Here is a 17,898-nt window from a genome sequence, read left to right as displayed (position 1 = left end):
CTAATGTCATTGCTAACAATCTCCTACTATATCATGTAAAAATCACTGCTGTGAAAAAGGTCTATTACACCAGGTTTGTGCAAGATATGCTTGAGCATTACATACACATGTGGTATGAGTTTAATTAATTAGAAGCTTGCTAATAAGATCAACTTTCATTCACATTATTCCATTCAAAATGCCAAAGTTCACAGAATTTGAGAGACATAAAATCATGCTTTTGCATTAGCAAAGTCACTCTCAATGGGAAATCCGCAAACAAACTGGATACTCAAGATGTGGTATTCAAGCTGTTATAAAGGAATTTAAAGAATCAGAAGAGGACAAGGATAAAAAAAATAGGACTGGAAGGCCCTGAAAACATTAAAAATCTGATGATAAGTTTCTCAGAGTTTCTTCTTTGAGAGACGGGAAGAAGTCCAGCAAGGACCTGGCTCAGCATCTGTCAGCTTTATCGGGATGCCAATTTGACCCTTCTACAGTCCGAAGAAGCTTGATTAGGAATGGACTTTGTGGAAGGGTAGCAGCCAAGAAACCATTTTTTTGGAAGGGGAACAGGAGATATGCTAAAGCTCACAAAGATTGGAATAAACATCAGTGAAAAAGAGTGTTATGGAGTGACAAATCCAAGTTTAATCGTCGACAATATGTAAGAAGAAGAGTTGGAGAGAGATGGAAGAATGAGTGTTTACGGCCCTCAGTGAAACATGGTGGATGGTCTATCCTGGTTTGGGGCTGGATTTCTGCCAGTGGTGTTGGCAATATTGTCGGAATTGATGGGATCATAAATGCTGAAAAGTACAGACAGGTTTTAATTCATCATGCTATTCGTTCTGGAAAGCACCTGATTGGGAATGGTTTTATTGTTTAGCATGATAACGATCCCAAGCACATTGCTAATGCAGTGAAATCATATTTGGAGAGAAGAACAGCTGATAAAACACTGACAGTCATGGACTGGCCTCTACAGAGTCCAGACCTGAATATTATAGAGGCAGTATGGGATCACCTGGACAGAGAAAGAAATAAAAGACAACTTAAATCTAAAGAAGAACTCTGGTAAGTGCTGAAAGAAGCTTGGTATAATATACCAGAAGATAACTTCAGAAAACTTCAGGACAGTCTCCCCAAATGAGTTCAAGATGTGCTTAGTGCCAAGGGAAGTCACACTAAATACTGACTTTTGCCTGAATAAGCCATTTTGTTCTGAATTTTTTTTTTTATATATTTTGTGAATTTGTGTATATTTCCCGTATTTTCTGTTTGTATCTTTATAAAAAGACTGAAAAATAAATATGGATGGTCATTAAAACTTTGCAAAAACAACAAATATAATGGTGGCCTAAGACATTTGCACAGTACTGTGTGTGTGTGTCAAATATATATATATATATATATATATATATATATATATATATATATATATATATATAGTTTGAAATAAACAGTGATTTGGCAAACATTAAAGGGACAATAAATACCTGAGATCGCTAAAACAATCTACTTTCATTATTTCTTTTGCCCCATTTTCATGTAATTTAGTCTTAAAAATGCTGGATTTTCATAATAACCTTGACTAGCCTTATCTTTCTTTTGTAAAATGAGGAAAGGCCATAGGTGTCCATAACATGTGGGATATATTTCCTGCCACTAGGACCCTCACAAGAGCTTAAATCCCTCCAACCTCCTTTCTCCACTGTTTGTTCTTGGCCTCCGAGAAGAGCTATTGGAAGCTCAGACCTGACTTGGGACCCAGTACCATTCTTCCATTTAAATTCAGGGAAGACTTCAGGATAATTTCTCCAAGATTCTGAGTGAATCAGGGGTAAATGAATACCTAAATTATGGAAAGTCTGTACTCTCATGGGTAAATCGCACAAAATTGCCCTCAGGTGTCGCATGGACCCAGTCTATTAGCCTCCACCTGAGGGGTTGCTGGTATATCCGAAAGTATCCTCTGCAGTATATTTACTTGCACTGAATAGGCTCTCTACTGGAGGAAAAAAGGCCTCAACATGCTGTTAAGATACAGTGGAAAGGTGCTGCAATCCAGGTAAGTGACCCAGACACTAAGCACAGCCCAGGAACTAACCCTAGTACTCTCCTTGTAAAGGTACTGCATAGTTGGTTCTCAGCCTTTAGCTATGTGTTTAATAAAAAAAATAGTGTTTTCAGAGTTAAAATCCCTTGTTTTTCATTGCCTTATTACCCCTTAGCAGCCCTCAGTATGTTTTAGTCCTGGGTTCTCTATATTTCTTCACAGAACAAAAAAAGCTACACTGTGTCTTTAAGAAAAATGCTTTTTGTCTTTTGCAGCTAGTGGTTCAGCTAATGATGGATGAGGTTAGGGTTGGGGACACAGGGGGGATCAAAAGGTTTCTTTTATTCAATATAATATGTGTATGGTATGTTTTAGTGTTTTTTCTCACAGTCCTTTAGCCTGCAGATAATTCAGGACTTAGATTCCAACCCCCCACCTTGGTGCCCTTTCTCTCTTCCTCACAGGTTCTTCAAGTGACTGAAATTTTTCTCTGAGCCAGTATCCAGACCTTACAAGATATCTGGCTCCAGTTTTAAACCTTTAAATGTCCAGGAGGTGGGTGAGTACCCTCATAGGAGCTTCTGAGGGGGTAGGTAATAAACCTTTTTTTTTCTGAGGGAAATTCTTTTGCTTTTTTCTCTTCTAGGGTTCTGAGTTGTTTTTTATAGCTTGTTTTTATTGTATTTACTGCAAATACACTGATAATATAAAGTTTTGGAATATGTCTTTATTTCCAATTACCTGCAGTTTTGCTTATTATTTCGCAGTCATGTATGAACCCCCACTTAATCTGACTGACCAATTAGAAGGGACCCCTAGGGAACATACTGCATCCCAAAAGTACAGACAAACAAATAGTTTTTGTGCCTTTTGCTCCCTTTTCTCAACAAGCATTACCAATTTGTGGCCCTCCCCTTCAGTCTGGCCTCCGCCCCTCGCATCTTCACTAAGGTTTTAGGGGCTCTCTTAGCAATGATCAGAGCTCGGGGAATCTCTGTTGCTCCTTATTTAGATGATATCTTGGCCCAAGTTCCATCTTTTTCTCTGGCCTACTGCGCATACCCACAGAAAGGTGTCTTTCTTTCAGGAACATAGATGGCAAATCAATGTCTCCAAAAGTTTGTTATCATCAGCCACAAGTGTAGTCTTTCTGGGTGTGAAAATAGACTTGGTTCAAATGCGCTTATTTTTCACGGAACTTCGCAGAATCAAACTTCAGACTGCCTGACTTTTCGTACAGGTGGCTCATTCTCCATCTGTAGCACAATGTATGAAAGTAGTAGGTTTTTTGGCAGCAGCGTCAGACACGTGGTACCTTTTGCTCGCTTTCATCTTCGTCCTCTCAATTGTCCATTCTTCAACAGTGGTCAAAGGATTGTTTCCATTTGGAACAGCAGATAGAGCTGAGTTCTTCAGTCAAACAATCTCTCTCATTGTAGAGGAAAAGTCTCTATTTGACCTTTGGAGCTTCTTTTCTTTGGCCTATCTAAACCATAGTCACTACAGACACAGGGAGTATGGCTCCCTCTGGAGACGAGGTTACCTAACATCCTAGAACTTTGTGTGATTCTTCGGGCCCTTCAATCTTGGCCCCTTCTCAAACAGAAAAAATGTATTGGATTCCAGTCAGACGTCACTGCCATGGCGTACATTAATCATCAGGGAGGTACTCGAAGTCCCTTAGCTATGCGAGAGGTATCTCACATTCTGTCTTAGGCAGAGGAAAACCACTGCAGCCTATCGGCCATTCACATTCTGAGAGTGAACAATTGGGAAGCAGAATACCTACAATGTCAGTCCGTCCATCCAGGGGAATGGTCTCTTCTTCAGCATGTGTTTGATCAATTAGTCCTGATGTGGGATCTTCCACAAATAGATCTCATGGTGTTGAACTACAAACTTCTGGTTTATTGTCACAGGTCCAAGGGTTTACATGATAGATGCACTAGTCTGCCCTTGGAACTTTTATCTGGCCTATCTATTTCCTCTGTTTGTTCTTCTTCCAAGAGTCATTGAAAGAATCAAACAGGAATTGGCTTCTATATTTCTCATAGCTCCGGCATGTCCCAGGAGAACTTGGTATGTGTGGACCTAAAACAGATGTCATCTCTTACTCCATGGGTTCTACACCTAAGGAAAGATCTGCTGTCTCAAGGACCCTTGTATCATCTGGATCACAAATCTCTGATGGAGTGGAGGTTGAACACCTGATGGAGTGGAGGCTTCATTCATTACTTGTGGGAATTAAGAACCTTGGCACCAGGAGGAGGCAAAGACACCCCAGCCAAAGGCTTAAATACCTCCCCCACTCCCCCCATTCCCCAGTCATTCTTTGCCTTTTGTCACAGGAAGTTGGCAGAGAAGTGTCAAAGATTCTGAGTAATATTAGAGTCCGGAGCTGCAGGGAGAGTCTTTCTGCGAACCCATCCCGACTCAGATTAACAGCTCCATAAGCGATCAGCATTGACAAGTTTCACTTCCTGCTTTTATGGTCTCAAGTCCATGTCAGGAGCGATGCTACTACCCTGTCACACTTGAAAGGCTGTGTTCCTGTTCCACGGCGTTGATTCTGGTAAGATCGTTTCATTTATAACGTAAGTAGACAGGGTCACAGTGTGGCTCTTTTATCTTTATAGAATCTAGGGTAATACCCTTGGAAGGGGGTTATTGAACAGGGGGGGATTTTTATTGTACATAATAATGTTTATTGTGTTTTATGCTGCACTTGTGTGAGATGAGGCTCTGTCAGTGTGGAACAGTCAGTTCACTTAGCGAGAGATTGAGACAGGCTTTTTTGGCGCGTTCCTCTTTCGAGTACCAGGGGCTTGTCCTGCATGGCACTCCATGTGACTCGGTGTGGCCTCTGTAACTTCCTCTTTCTCGACCTGCGTTTGGAAGGAGACACAGCTGTTTCTTGTAGTCCGAGTCATAGGAGGTGTTGAGTGCCCCGGCCATTGGGATATAAAGGTGCCATTTAACTTTTTATCAAGTCCGCAATAAAGACGCAAGCTATGGAGGACTCTGATATGTTAGAGGATACTCCCTCTTTATCTAAACATGTTAACTGTGTATATTGTGAGGAGGTTCCAGTTAAACCGCCTACTCAACTCTGTTCCACATATGTTGACAATATTGCTGTATCTATAATGAATAGGATATTTAGTACGACTGAGCCATCTACCTCTGAGGGTTCTCCGCCCCATGAGGTTCGTTCCCTGCATTCATTTCTGATTACACAAGCAGTTCCCCAGGGCACTACTAATCCTCCCGCGGGAGGGGCCCTTTGGCCACCAGACTTCACTGATCAGTTACAGACGGTGGTTTCTGCGGCCATTAATACGATGCCTCGCCCTAGTAAGCGCAAGCGGAAGGTACGGCACTGCTATCCGTCTCAGTTGTCTTCGACTCCGCTGGATGTCTCAGATTATCTGCTGAGGAGGACAACTCTGATTTATCAGAGGATGTCGCTTCTGGGTCGGAATCGGCTACTTCTAGGCCTCCGTCTGCGGAGGAACAAGATTTTAAGTTTAAAATGGAGCATTTGTGCTTCCTGCTGAAGGAGGTGCTTGCTACGTTGGAGGTTCTGGAACCAAAATTACCGGAGGAACCTTCGATCCCTAAACTTGATAGAGTTTACGAGGACAGGGTAGTGCCTCAGACCTTCCCGGTTCCCATCAAGATGGCTAATATTATTAAGAATGAATGGGAGAAACTTTTCCCCCTCTACTTTTAAAAATCTATTCCCCGTTCCGGACTCACAGCTTGAGCTGTGGGGAACTGTCCCTAAGGTGGATGGTGCTATTTCCACGCTCGCTAAGAGAATGACTATTCCGCTTGATGATAGCTCTTCTTTCAAGGAACCCATGGATAAAAAATTGGAGTCCATGTTGCGGAAGATGTTCCAACTCACAGGGTTCGTTTTTCAACCGGCGGTGGCAGGTGCGGCTACCTACTGGTGTGATGCTCTGTCAGCGATTGTCGAGGTGGAGACTCCCCTCAAAGAGATTCAAGAACGAATTAAAGCCTTAAGGGTAGCACATTCGTTCATTTGTGATGCTAACATGCAGATTCCACAGGGCTTTATGGTTAAAGTCAGCTGACATGACTTCCAAGTCTCGCTTGCTTTCCCTCCCATTCAAGGAGAAAGTTTTGTTTGGCCCGGGCCTGGATTTCATCATATCTACGGTTACGGGTGACAAGGGTGCCTTCTTGCCTCAGGATAAGAAGACTAAACCTAAGGGGTCTACTGGAAGCCAGCTAACTCTTGGAACAAGTCCAAACAGAACAAGAAGCCCGCCGAGTCAAAGTCGGCATGAAGGGGTGTCCACAGATCCGTCCTCGGATCAGGTAGGGGACAGACTCTCTCTTTTTGCAGAGGCCTGGAGAAGAGACGTTATAGACCCTTGGGTTCTAAAGGTCGTAGCCCAGGATTACAGGATCGAATTTAAGTCATATCCGCCCAGAGGCAGGTTCCTCCTGTCAAACATATCTTCAAGACCAGAGAAGAGAGACGCCTTCCTGTGGTGTGTGAGGGATCTCTCATCTCTCGGAGTAATCGTCCCAGTTCCTCTGGCAGAAAGGTCTGGGGTATTATTCAAACCTTTTCATGGTCCCAAAAAAGGAGGGCACGTTTCGTCCAATTCTGGACCTAAAGGCTCTAAACAGGTTCTTATCAGTTCCATCATTCAAAATGGAGACGATCAGGTAAATTTTGCCCCTCAAGAGGGGCAATTCATGAAGACTATAGACCTGAAGGATGCTTACCTTCGCGTTCCAATCCACAAGGATCACTTCAGGTTTCTAAGATTTGCCTTCCTGGACCAGCACTTCCAGTTTGTGGCCCTTCCGTTTGGTCTGGCGACTGCCCCAAGAGTCTTTACAAAGGTTCTGGGAGCTTTAATAGCGAGAGCCAGAGGGATTACAGTGGCACCTTATCTGGACGATATCCTGGTCCAGCCTCCATCCTACAGTCTTGCAGAGGATCACTCAAGGGCTCTTCTCCTTCGATCCCATGGGTGGAAGTTAAAGGAATGGAAGAGTTCCTTGGTCCCCAGCAACAGGGTGGAATTCTTGGGTACGATAATAGATTCTTCAGTCATGAAGATATTCTTGACAGATCAGAGACGTTGCAAGCTCACGTCCAACTGTCTAGCTCTCCAGACATCCTCCAGGACATCTGTAGCCAGGTGTATGGAGATGATCGGACTCATGGTATGCAGCATAGATGTAATTCCATTCGCCAGGTTCCATCTTAGACCTCTTCAACTGTGCATGCTGAGACAATGGAACAGCGATCAATCAGATCTGTCCCAACAGATATCTCTGGACAGACCGATGAGAGGGTCCCTATCTTGGTGGACCAGGCCGGGGAAGCTGTCACAGGGGACATCCATCTTTAAACCATCCTGGGAGATTGTGACCACAGATGCAAGTCTATCAGGATGGGGAGCTGTTTGGGGTGCCAGAAAGGCACAGGGCAGATGAACTCGAAAGGAATCGAGTCTACCTGTAAATATTCTGGAACTTTGAGCGATATTCAACGCTCTGAGGGCTTGGCCCCCCCTGGGGTCCGCCCAATTCATCAGATTCCAGTCGGACAAGATTACCTTGGTGGCTTACATAAACCACCAGGGGGGAAAGAGAAGTTCCCTAGCCATGAGTGAAGTATCTCGGATTCTGGAATGGGCAGAGACTCACAATTGTTCACTCTCAGCGATCCACATTCCGGGTGTGGACAACTGGGAAGCGGATTTTCTGACAGACAGACGTTTCACCCAGGGGAATGGTCTCTCCATCCCGAGTTGTTCGCGGAGATCTGCAACAGGTGGGGGACACCAGAGATAGATCTCATGGCTTTCAGACTTAATTACAAGCTACCCAGATATGGGTTGCGATCCAGGGATCCCCAGGCGGAACTGATAGATGCCTTGGCGGTGCCCTGGGACTTCAACCTAATTACATATTTCCACCGTTGCCTCTTCTACCTTGTGTAGTGGCCCGCATCAAGCAGGAGCAAGCCTCAGCTATTCTGATTGCTCCGTCGTGGCTGCAGAAGATGTGGTTTGCAAATCTGGTGGGTTCATCATCTCCTCTGTGGAGGTTACCTTGTCACAGGGATCTGCTGGTTCAAAGTCCTTTTCTACACTAAAATCTCGATTCTCTGAGGTTGACTGTGTGGAGATTGAACGTCTAGTCTTGGCCAAGAGAGGATTTTCTGAGAGAGTGGTTGACACTCTCGTTCAGGCCAGAAAGCCGGTCACTCGACGCATCTATCACAAGGTGTGGAGGACCTACTTGTTCTGGTGTGAGGAACGAGGATACCCCTGACACAAGGTCAGGGTATCCAGGATTTTGGCCTTTCTCCAGGATAGTCTGGATAAGGGTCTTGCCGCCAGCTCCTTAAGGGGACACATTTCGTCATTATCTGTTCTGTTGCATAAGAAGCTCGCGGAGCTTCCTGACATTCAGTCCTTTGTTCAGGCTCTAATTAGGATCAGGCCTGTCTTTAGGAATTTGGCTCCTCCTTGGAGCTTAGACTTGGTTCTTAAGGTATTGCAGAGGGCTCCATTTGAGCCTATGCATGTGCTTGACATTAAGACTCTTTCATGGAAAGTCCTATTCCTATTGGCTATTGCATCGGCACGCAGAGTCTCTTGAGTTGGCGGCCTTGCAATGTGAGCCTCCCTATTTAGTTTTTCACGCTGATAAGGCTGTTCAAACTGGATTTGGATTCCTTCCCAAAGTGGTGTTGAGTCGTAAAACATCAATCAGGAAATAGTAGTTCCTTCTTTGTGTCCTAAAGGAGAGGTTACTTCATAATTTGGACGTGGTTCGGGCTTTGAAGTTTTATCTTCAGGCCACGAAAGAGTTCAGGCAGACTTCGTCCTTATTTGTTGTGTATTCAGGGAAGCGCAGGGGGCAAATGGGCCTCTCCCACTTCTCTATCCTTTTGGTTGAGGAGTATGATCTGTCTGGCATATGAGACAGCGGGACACAAGCCTCCTCAGTGGATTACAGCTCACTTAACTAGAGCTGTGGCCACTTCTTTGGCCTTTAAGAATGAGGCCTCTATGGAGCACATTTGTAAGGCGCCACCTGGTCTTCCTTACATACTTTTGCAAAAGTTTTCCTTTTGCCCTCCCGTTTTTTTCATTCAGTGTCCTCTAGAGCTTGGGTATTATTTCCCACAAGTAATAAATGAAGCAGTGGACTCTCCTCCCATTAAGATGGAAAACATAAATTATGCTTATCAGATAATTTAATTTCCATCTGTGGGAGGAGAGTCCACTGCCTCTGCACGTTTCTCTGGTGGGCAGACCTAAATTTAATTTTAATCTTCTGGCACCATTAATACCCTGATATTTCACCTACTGTTCTTTGTTCCCTTGGCAGAATGACTGTGAGATGAGGGGAGTGGGGAAGGTATTTAAGCCCACAAGTAATGAATGAAGCAGTGGACTCTCCTCCCACAGATGGAAATGAAATTATTAGGTAAGCATAATTTATGTTTTCTCAGATTCTATTGTCTCTGCTTTACTGCAATCCAGAAAGTCTGTTACACAGAAAATTTATCATAAGATTTGGCAAGCTTACTTTGGTTAATACAACAAACAATATGTACTGTGTGCTTACCAACTACTGTACAACGGCGGTGTCTGTGGCGTGTCTTTAGTATCACACTATGCTAACACTGACCTGGAATGAATCCCTGGAGCGGTGCCGGAAGTAGTGTGCTCGGTGTCGATACCAAAAGCACTGTAGTGAAAAGGGAAAAATTTTGCACTCACAACGGCGATCCGTGAAGTGAATAAAGTCCCAAAAACAAGCAGACTTAAAAGCAAGATGATTTACTCAAATCTTATAAAAACGCATCTAAAAAGACCATACAGAAATGATCATAACGGAGGAAAATAACTTTTCTGCATACGCGAACCAACCACACTTGATCACTGCATAAAGAGAAGTGCCGTATGCTGCAAATATATATTCTAATTCTCACTTTCCATCAGCTGGGAAAAAAAATGTTTTCAGAAATGTATGAGAAAGAGTCAATAGCTAACGCTATATTGGATTACAGATCTTGTCATCCAAAACATGTAAAGGAAGCGATATCCAAAGGGCAAATAATTAGGATCAGACGAGTATTTTCTGATGAATCTAAGGATCGGGAACACGCAAATGATTTATTGGAGAGGTTAAAAACAAGAAACTATGATGACAAATTACTTATGCACATCAAAAAAGAAGTAGATAAAATCCAGAGAGGGAAGTTATTAATAAAAAAATAAGGGATATTAACCACATAATAATAAAGTTAATCAAATAAAATGTATCACTACATGTAGTCTTGAGTATAATAAAATATGTAGGGTTATTAGGGACAGGCAGTTTACCAATCTTGTAGGTAGGTACAATATTGAAAAGTATAGTTGAAGATGGTTGTAGTTTTATTGCCAAACGAACAAGAACAATAGGAGATATACTATCTCCTCTTTTGCCTACCTATAAAAAAAGACAGTATGTGGTTAACAAGAAGAAAAGGCACATTTAGATCTAGTATAACGCAGAAACAGTATATGGCTAATTATTTTGCTGTGTTTAGTACCACACATGTAGTGTACCTCATTACTTGTAAATCATGTTCTGTACAGTATGTAGGAAAAAAGTGAAAAGGACCTTACGTGACAGAATTCAGAAGCATATAAGAGATATTAAAAATCCTGATGTATGATCTTTAAAAGCATTAACACAGTACTACACACACACATATCCCCTAGCCCAGAACTAGTTCTACTAAGCCAACCACCAGTTATCACATGCAAAATAAGAAAACACCTTTACCAAATAATGCTTAATGCAGCAAACCAATTGATTCCAAAAAAGTGGAAATCCACACAGATACCTACCATACAAGAATGGAAAACCTTGGTACACAAACATGTGTTGTTAGAAAGACTGTACTATCTTAAACTGGGCCAACTTTCCTTACATCAGGATATGCAGTTTCTATGGGAATCCTTCATATTGACAGGCACACAAGCTATGGCCAGCTAGTTGCTCTTACACCTAACTGAATAGAGGGACTCGTAGACCATCCAAACATCTGCATTCTATTCAGCAAAGAGAGACTTCCACAGCATTATTAATATTTGGACAAATGGGCGGTGTGAGAATGGAGTGAACACAGAACTCTAGAACTTTAGTACTTAGTTACGTTTCTTTCTTTTCTTTTCCTTTTCTAGTTTATGTTTGCTCTCATCTTTGAGAAATGCTATTTTCACCACCGTGAAAATAGAGAATACTTACAGGACATCTAAATGTGCAGAACTTACCTCTAAATCCAAAAAGGGATCTGGCACCAGTGGCCCTTTTTTTTTTAATCAACTGGGGATTACACTTGCATTACTCTTTATGGCTTAATAAACCCTATAAAACCCCAGAGTCTTAGCGCTGGATGAAGAATTTGTTAGCATTGGACTACTGGGATTACTTCATTTAGAAATGTGTTCCCCACATCATGTTACTGTTTAATATGCTGTTAATATGTCAAAGATGTATATGATGTGAAATATCTCTTTTTTTGTTTTTACTTTATTGAATTGAAAATAAAAGAAAACATATTTAAAAAAAAAAAAATCCTGATGTATGTACATCGGTTGCCAAGCATTTCAAAATGTTTAATTCTTCAGATATAACTCACGTTATGGTACAGGTTGTGGATCTTGTTCCAATTACCACCAGAGGGGGAGATAGCGAACAGATCGTGAGCAAGAAGTTAAATAGATATTTAACTTACGGACAAGAGTTCCAGGAGGTTTAAATAGAAAATTACGTGAATTTATTTGTGAAATAATAGCTAATAGGACTTTATAGTCATAAACATCATCAAAGTTAGGTTCTTTCATGTATATAGGTTAATATGTTGTTCATACACATATTGGTGACATAATATTTTAAGAGCATTGGTAACATATTTGTATATGTATACACAATATGTTATAGAAAAAAGTATATAAGAATATATTGATATGTATATAGGTAATGATGTAAATTCATTCATGAAATATTCTATATTGAAGATTATTGGAAAATATATATGTATCTATTTATTATAGATTTGAAAGTGATACATGTAAAACAATATTATCAGTATTGGTTGAAGGATACATATTTTTGATTATAAATTTATTAATATTATGATACATTCATTATGGTTTAGTTTATTCATGTAGCACTAGTCTGGGATGTACAGTATATAGTTACAAACATAAGATCATGAGGAGGTTTAATTGAATCCAGGTGATGGAAAGTGAGAATTAGAATATATATTAGTGGCATACAGCACTTCTCTTTATGCAGGGATCAAATGCGGTTGGTTTGCATGAAACGTGTATGCAGAGAAGTTCTTTTCTTCTGTTACGAGGGCAGACTTTTTCCATTTTTATTACTTACTTTGGTGTTCTTCTAGAGGTTTCGCTTGTAAATCTTTTAGAAACCTAGAATTCTTCCGTTCCTTCAAGATGGCCTAGATAAGGGATTATCGGCTAGCTCTTTAAAGGGTCAGATTTCAAAGGGTCAGAAAACCTGGCCAAATTACCTGATTTTCAAACTTTTGTCTAAGTCTTGGTGACAATTTGACCTGTTATTAGACCAATTTCTCCCCCTTTGAATCTGGTTATTTCTGTTCTGCAATGTTCCCCCTTTGAACCTATGCACTCCATGGACCTTAAGTTATTGTCATGGAAGGTTCTTTTTCTTCTACCCATTTCTTCCGCTAGAAGAGTTCCTGAATAAACTGCCCTGTCTTCTGATCACCCCTCCAGACTAAATATGATGTTCTATAGAAGGGAGTATCATCAGAAAATATTCATCTAGAAATTGTTGTTCCTTCTCTGTGACCAAATCCTTCTAACCCTAAGGAACACCTACTTAACAATTTCAATGTAATTAGAGCCATAAAATTCTATCTGCGGGGGGGCGTGCCAAAGCAGCTGCCATGATTGGTCGCAGTACTAGCAGCTTGGCATTGGAATAATACAATCCGCTGTGTATTAAGAGGATTATCTGACATTCAGTATTTATTCTACCTTGCCTAGATTCTACCAGGATCACTGCATCGTTTGATACCTCTATTTCTGTATTGCCTGCAGTCGAGTCCAAAACGTTGAGGTTTTGGCGGCCCAAATAGGGAAGGCCTCAACACCCAACCCCCATTCACACGGGTATGGAGTGAGCGATTCTCTCTTAAACTACACTTTCTCTTCCACTGCTAACCAGGAGCATGGTACTCTTTAAGCAAGATGCAATGGAGTAAATGTTTGAGGAGCACATCACAAAACTAAGGCTACTGCTTGAACACTGTTTTGCTGGATGTGTGGATACGCAGATGGGCAGAGATGGCGGCTTACATAACTTCATGTTGTGGGACACTCCTATTGACATAGAGTTTACTTTTTCTGCTGCAATGCCTGAGTGTTATGGTGCTGAAACTACAAAATTCTGGAGTGGGGAAACATGGGCCCAGATTGTTTCTGTGGAACTGACAGTTGCTATAGCATGGGATGCCGTCCATGTATCTCAGCTAACTACTCCTCTTAGTTTGGAGATTGATGGAGCAACGGCTGAATGAGACACAGTATAAGAAGGAACCTTAGATCCGGAGATGCAATCCTCTATGGGCGGATGGAAAAAATCTAGGGACATCGACTGACAAATTGTTCTGAGATGATCGCAGTGACTAAGATTTTTTGGCAGACAAGAAGATTCCTAAAACTTCCTCACAGATTCAGAAACGGTTATAGATTGGTACTCTGTCTGCATTTTCCCTACCATATGTCCGCTCCGGATCCCCATTGCTTAGATGTGGAACTTTTTAAATGCCCTACCTTTCATATTACCCATCGAGTCAGGATCGTGCTACGAAAATAAGAAGCTAGATGTCCCTACTACGGCTCTGAAGAGAATGGGCATTGGATAGAGGACAGTATGTTCTTAGTCTCACAGAAATCAACATATTTGGCAGGACCTATGGGACGCTTCATAATGAAACGTTATATGGCTTTGTCGTAAGAGGACTGTCAATAGTTCTTCATATGCACAGCCCTATGAGATAAGTGTGATACTCTAAATAGTTAATATGTCTGGACTTTTATTTTCCCCTGATGGTGTATTTTGTGTGCCAGCGCTTCTGACTATTTTTACTGTACTATTATTGCATTATGTGTCCTGATTCTACGCTCCTTTCTTGGGAGAGTTTATTTCATATGTTATACATATGTTCCTTTTTCCTTTATTTAATTACAGTGATGTTGCTATGCCTATAGAACACTAGGGTCCAAAGTCTGTAACAATGATTTTCGATAAGCTAGCTTACTAACATCAGGGATAATTTAATAGCTGCTTTTATTTTATCTTCTTAGTGTGTTGAGCAAAATAGTTTAGGTGTGCTAATTTGTGGGTCTAATAATGTGCCTTTTTATATAGGTTAAGCAGGGACTGCTTTACAACTAAGTGGTATATGCTCTGAGGTAGTACTTACATATAAGAGTAGGATCAAGTGGTTGCTTTTGACATGCTCAAATTTGCCTGTTGGACAAGGTATGATAACTCCATACTTCTTTCACCGCTGTCAGCTATGTCTCTATTGTGAATTTCAAATGTACCCTGCTCTACTTTGTTTAGCGTATATCACCTTCATAAACGCATCCTGTTATTTATCAATATATACATCTTTAAACCCTGTGGCCATAAAACAGCTAGAGCCTTCATATGGAAGAAATAGATATTGTAATGTTCACATGCCATAACCCCTTCCTTTATACTCAGTACAATGCTTTATACTCAAAGAGACAGTGATGAAGTATCTGTTTTCTTGACATCTCATCCCTGACTTTGCAGCTAACAGCCGGAGCCGTAGAGGGGATGAATTGCTCAATTAGGGATGTAAGGTATAATCTCTTATCTAAATATTAATATATGATATGTCTCAATCCCATGTAAATTTTCAATTATACGGCCATAGTTGCTGACTTTAATCATAGGGTTACTCAGACCCGTAGTATACTTTAAATATTATAGTATATCCCTGAGTAAAGGGGCTTAGATGCTTAACATCCTTATCATCCGCTCTATTGCGGATTAATTTGGAAACCACTCCTCTCAAATACAGGCATTTAACCTCTAATATTCATTTGCTTTAAAATTTCCTTTTGTTTCAATATTCTAAATATTGGTTCCATTAGTGGCCACTAGATGGCCTCCTTAACATGGCTTACAAAACAAACTGCTCAGCTGTCACACATTTGAGTTGCAATCTATATTTTTACTAGTGTCTCTTTACATTATTCATCAGGATGGTCAAGCCCATGTCAGACGACTTATAAACCTTTATTGCCCACAACAATTAATATTTATTGTAAGTTTGTTTCTTTCCTTTTGTGCACTGTACCCCCTTTTATATTATAGGCGAGTCTAGTTTAGGCTTTTGCATCTTTATTTCTTATTTAATACTTTTAGTATAATACCAATCTCCACTATGATGCACTCTCTTGTTTACTAATATATTTGTTTAATGTTAGCCTCGGAGCACAAACTGTTACTGCACTAAGGGTCCAAGAGTGACCTATATTGTTAATTAAGGGGAGAAAAATATGAGGACTGTAATTTTTCAAGGTACATTTCAGAGTAACAGAACTGATGTGATGTAATGTTAGTACCTCTTGTTTTATGTATGTATACAATCTTGTTCTTAATAAAAATTTAAACTACAAAAAAAAATAGAATGTGGAACTCATAAATAAACAGACAGATTCATTATTTGTTTAAAAAAATCTATCTTCGGGCTACTATAGACTTTAGTCAGTCTTCTAGCTTATTTGTCCACTTTTCAGGTCCCAAAAAGGTTCAAAAGACTACAGTGGTGGCTTTGGCATTATGGTTGAACCAGGCTTACTTGTTTATGGGAAAACCACCTACAAAAGAGTAACTGCTCATTCTACTATACTGTATCTACTACTTGGGCCTTCAAAAATGTTGCCTCTTTGGAACAAATTTGCAAGGCAGCAACTTGGTCTTCTCTACATATCTTTTTGTTATTTTTTTTTTTTTATATTTATGCTTCTTCCTAAGCTGCTTATGGCAGGAAACTCCTTCAGGCCACAGTGTTTGGCAAATAGGAACTACTATCATTTTCTCCCATCCGTCCTTAACATGGACTCTCAGCTTGGGTATTATTATATCCCACATGTTATGGACGTATATGGATTCTCCTCATCTTATGAAAGAAAACAGAATTTATACTTACACCGATAAATTTCTTTCTTTCAGGATGAGTCCATAGGATCCGCCCGCATTTTTACTAGATGGGCGTTTTTTCTTTTTTGCATCTCTTAACCCTGCTTTCTGTCGTTCCTACCTTTTTAGATCTTCCTCCTCTGCCCGGCTATATTTAAACTGAGTGGGGAGAGGAGGTGGGAGGGATTAAAGCTCTTGTGATGGTTCTTGACCTCCTCCTAGTGGCCAGAATTATATCCCACATGTGTGGACACCTCATCGCAAAAGAAACAAATTTATCAGTAAGTATAAATTCTGTTTTTGTAGATTGGCTACTCCAAATAAGGCTAGTAGTGGATGGAGTTTTGCTGTTGAGAAATGTTTAGACTGATTTGTTATTTTATAGAAAGACAACAGAAATGTCCTGTAATTACAAGGTGTTTATTGTCCTTTTTAATCAAGATTAGGGTTTCCCAAATCCAGTCCTCAGAAACCATTTACAGACCAGATGTTTAAGATTATTTTGGATGAGAACACATTAGATATTCACACTTACTTGGGCGTCCTAAGAATCTAGTCTGGTAGGTGATCATGGGGATTGGAATGGCAAACCGTGCTGAAGACATTACAATAGAATAAACAAATGAAGCTAGCTATCATTTCCCTGTAGTAATTGTTGATATATGTTTCATACATGTAAGTTACACAGGTGCTTAATTATAATAGAATTTGATATTGTTTGACAGTTTCACATTCTAATGAATCAACTCAGTCATCATTTTGTAACAATATAATTGTTTCTTCACAGAAATAAATTGTTTCCCGAGTCAGTCATCAGAAACATTATGTATCAAATTTTGCAAGGTCTAGCTTTTATCCATAAGCACGGTAGGTTTTCTTCTCAGGGCTGCAAGTACTTCTCTTGCCATTCAGAGTGTACCTTTTGGGAAACTTACACGAATCTTTGCATGTGATAATGATATCAGATAAAAGGTTTGCTCTAGTTGTCAGGGTCTTTCATGGTTCCTTCATATAATGATCTTAAATCTTTTCTGTGGTTTAGTGGACATTGGTGTGATGTATTAGGACATTTGTAAGTGGCTTAAGAAAGTATTCACTGCATTGCAGAAGATCTACATACAAAATGAATGTTTTAAAAAGCATTTAAAATTGTCATTTAAAAAAAAAGAAAGAAATGGCATTGCTTTTTAGTCCAGGGACACACCCTTTAAAGAATCTCTTGAGTGTTGTTTATGTTCCTCTGGCCAATTTGAGACATATATAATTCCCAATCAGTTACTGTGCAGCATCTAGGAGGGTAAAATGTCTTAATTACAGGAATGCATCACAGATTATCTAAGCCAATAGAAAAAAAACTGTGTTTTTGTAAAAAGCAGGAAAATAATTTGTGTGCAGCCTCCAGATGAAGTAAGGTGCTGCATCTTGTCCAGGAGAGGCAGAAACCTTATACTCACTGACAACACTCTGCCCAGAGCTAATTGCTTGGGAGGAGAGAGGCACTAAGCCAACCACCCAACACTCAAGGGCATGCTATGTTTTAGAATAATGTGTCAGGCACTACACCC

At 40.5% G+C, this 17,898-nt stretch overlaps 1 protein-coding gene across 2 annotated transcripts in view; it reads left to right on the top strand.

Moving 5' to 3' along the window:
• MAK (male germ cell associated kinase) overlaps positions 1-17,898 on the top strand; it is a 133,965-nt gene that overhangs the window by 21,528 nt on the left and 94,539 nt on the right. For both annotated transcript variants that reach the window (XM_053713100.1, XM_053713099.1), the window contains exon 4: positions 17,121-17,200. In XM_053713100.1, the coding sequence (XP_053569075.1) occupies positions 17,121-17,200 (80 nt within the window). The remainder of the gene's footprint in view (positions 1-17,120; positions 17,201-17,898) is intronic.

Source organism: Bombina bombina, chromosome 5 (genome assembly GCF_027579735.1).
Source record: "Bombina bombina isolate aBomBom1 chromosome 5, aBomBom1.pri, whole genome shotgun sequence".
NCBI lineage: Eukaryota > Metazoa > Chordata > Amphibia > Anura > Bombinatoridae > Bombina > Bombina bombina.
This window is presented reverse-complemented; position numbering and strand designations above follow the sequence as displayed.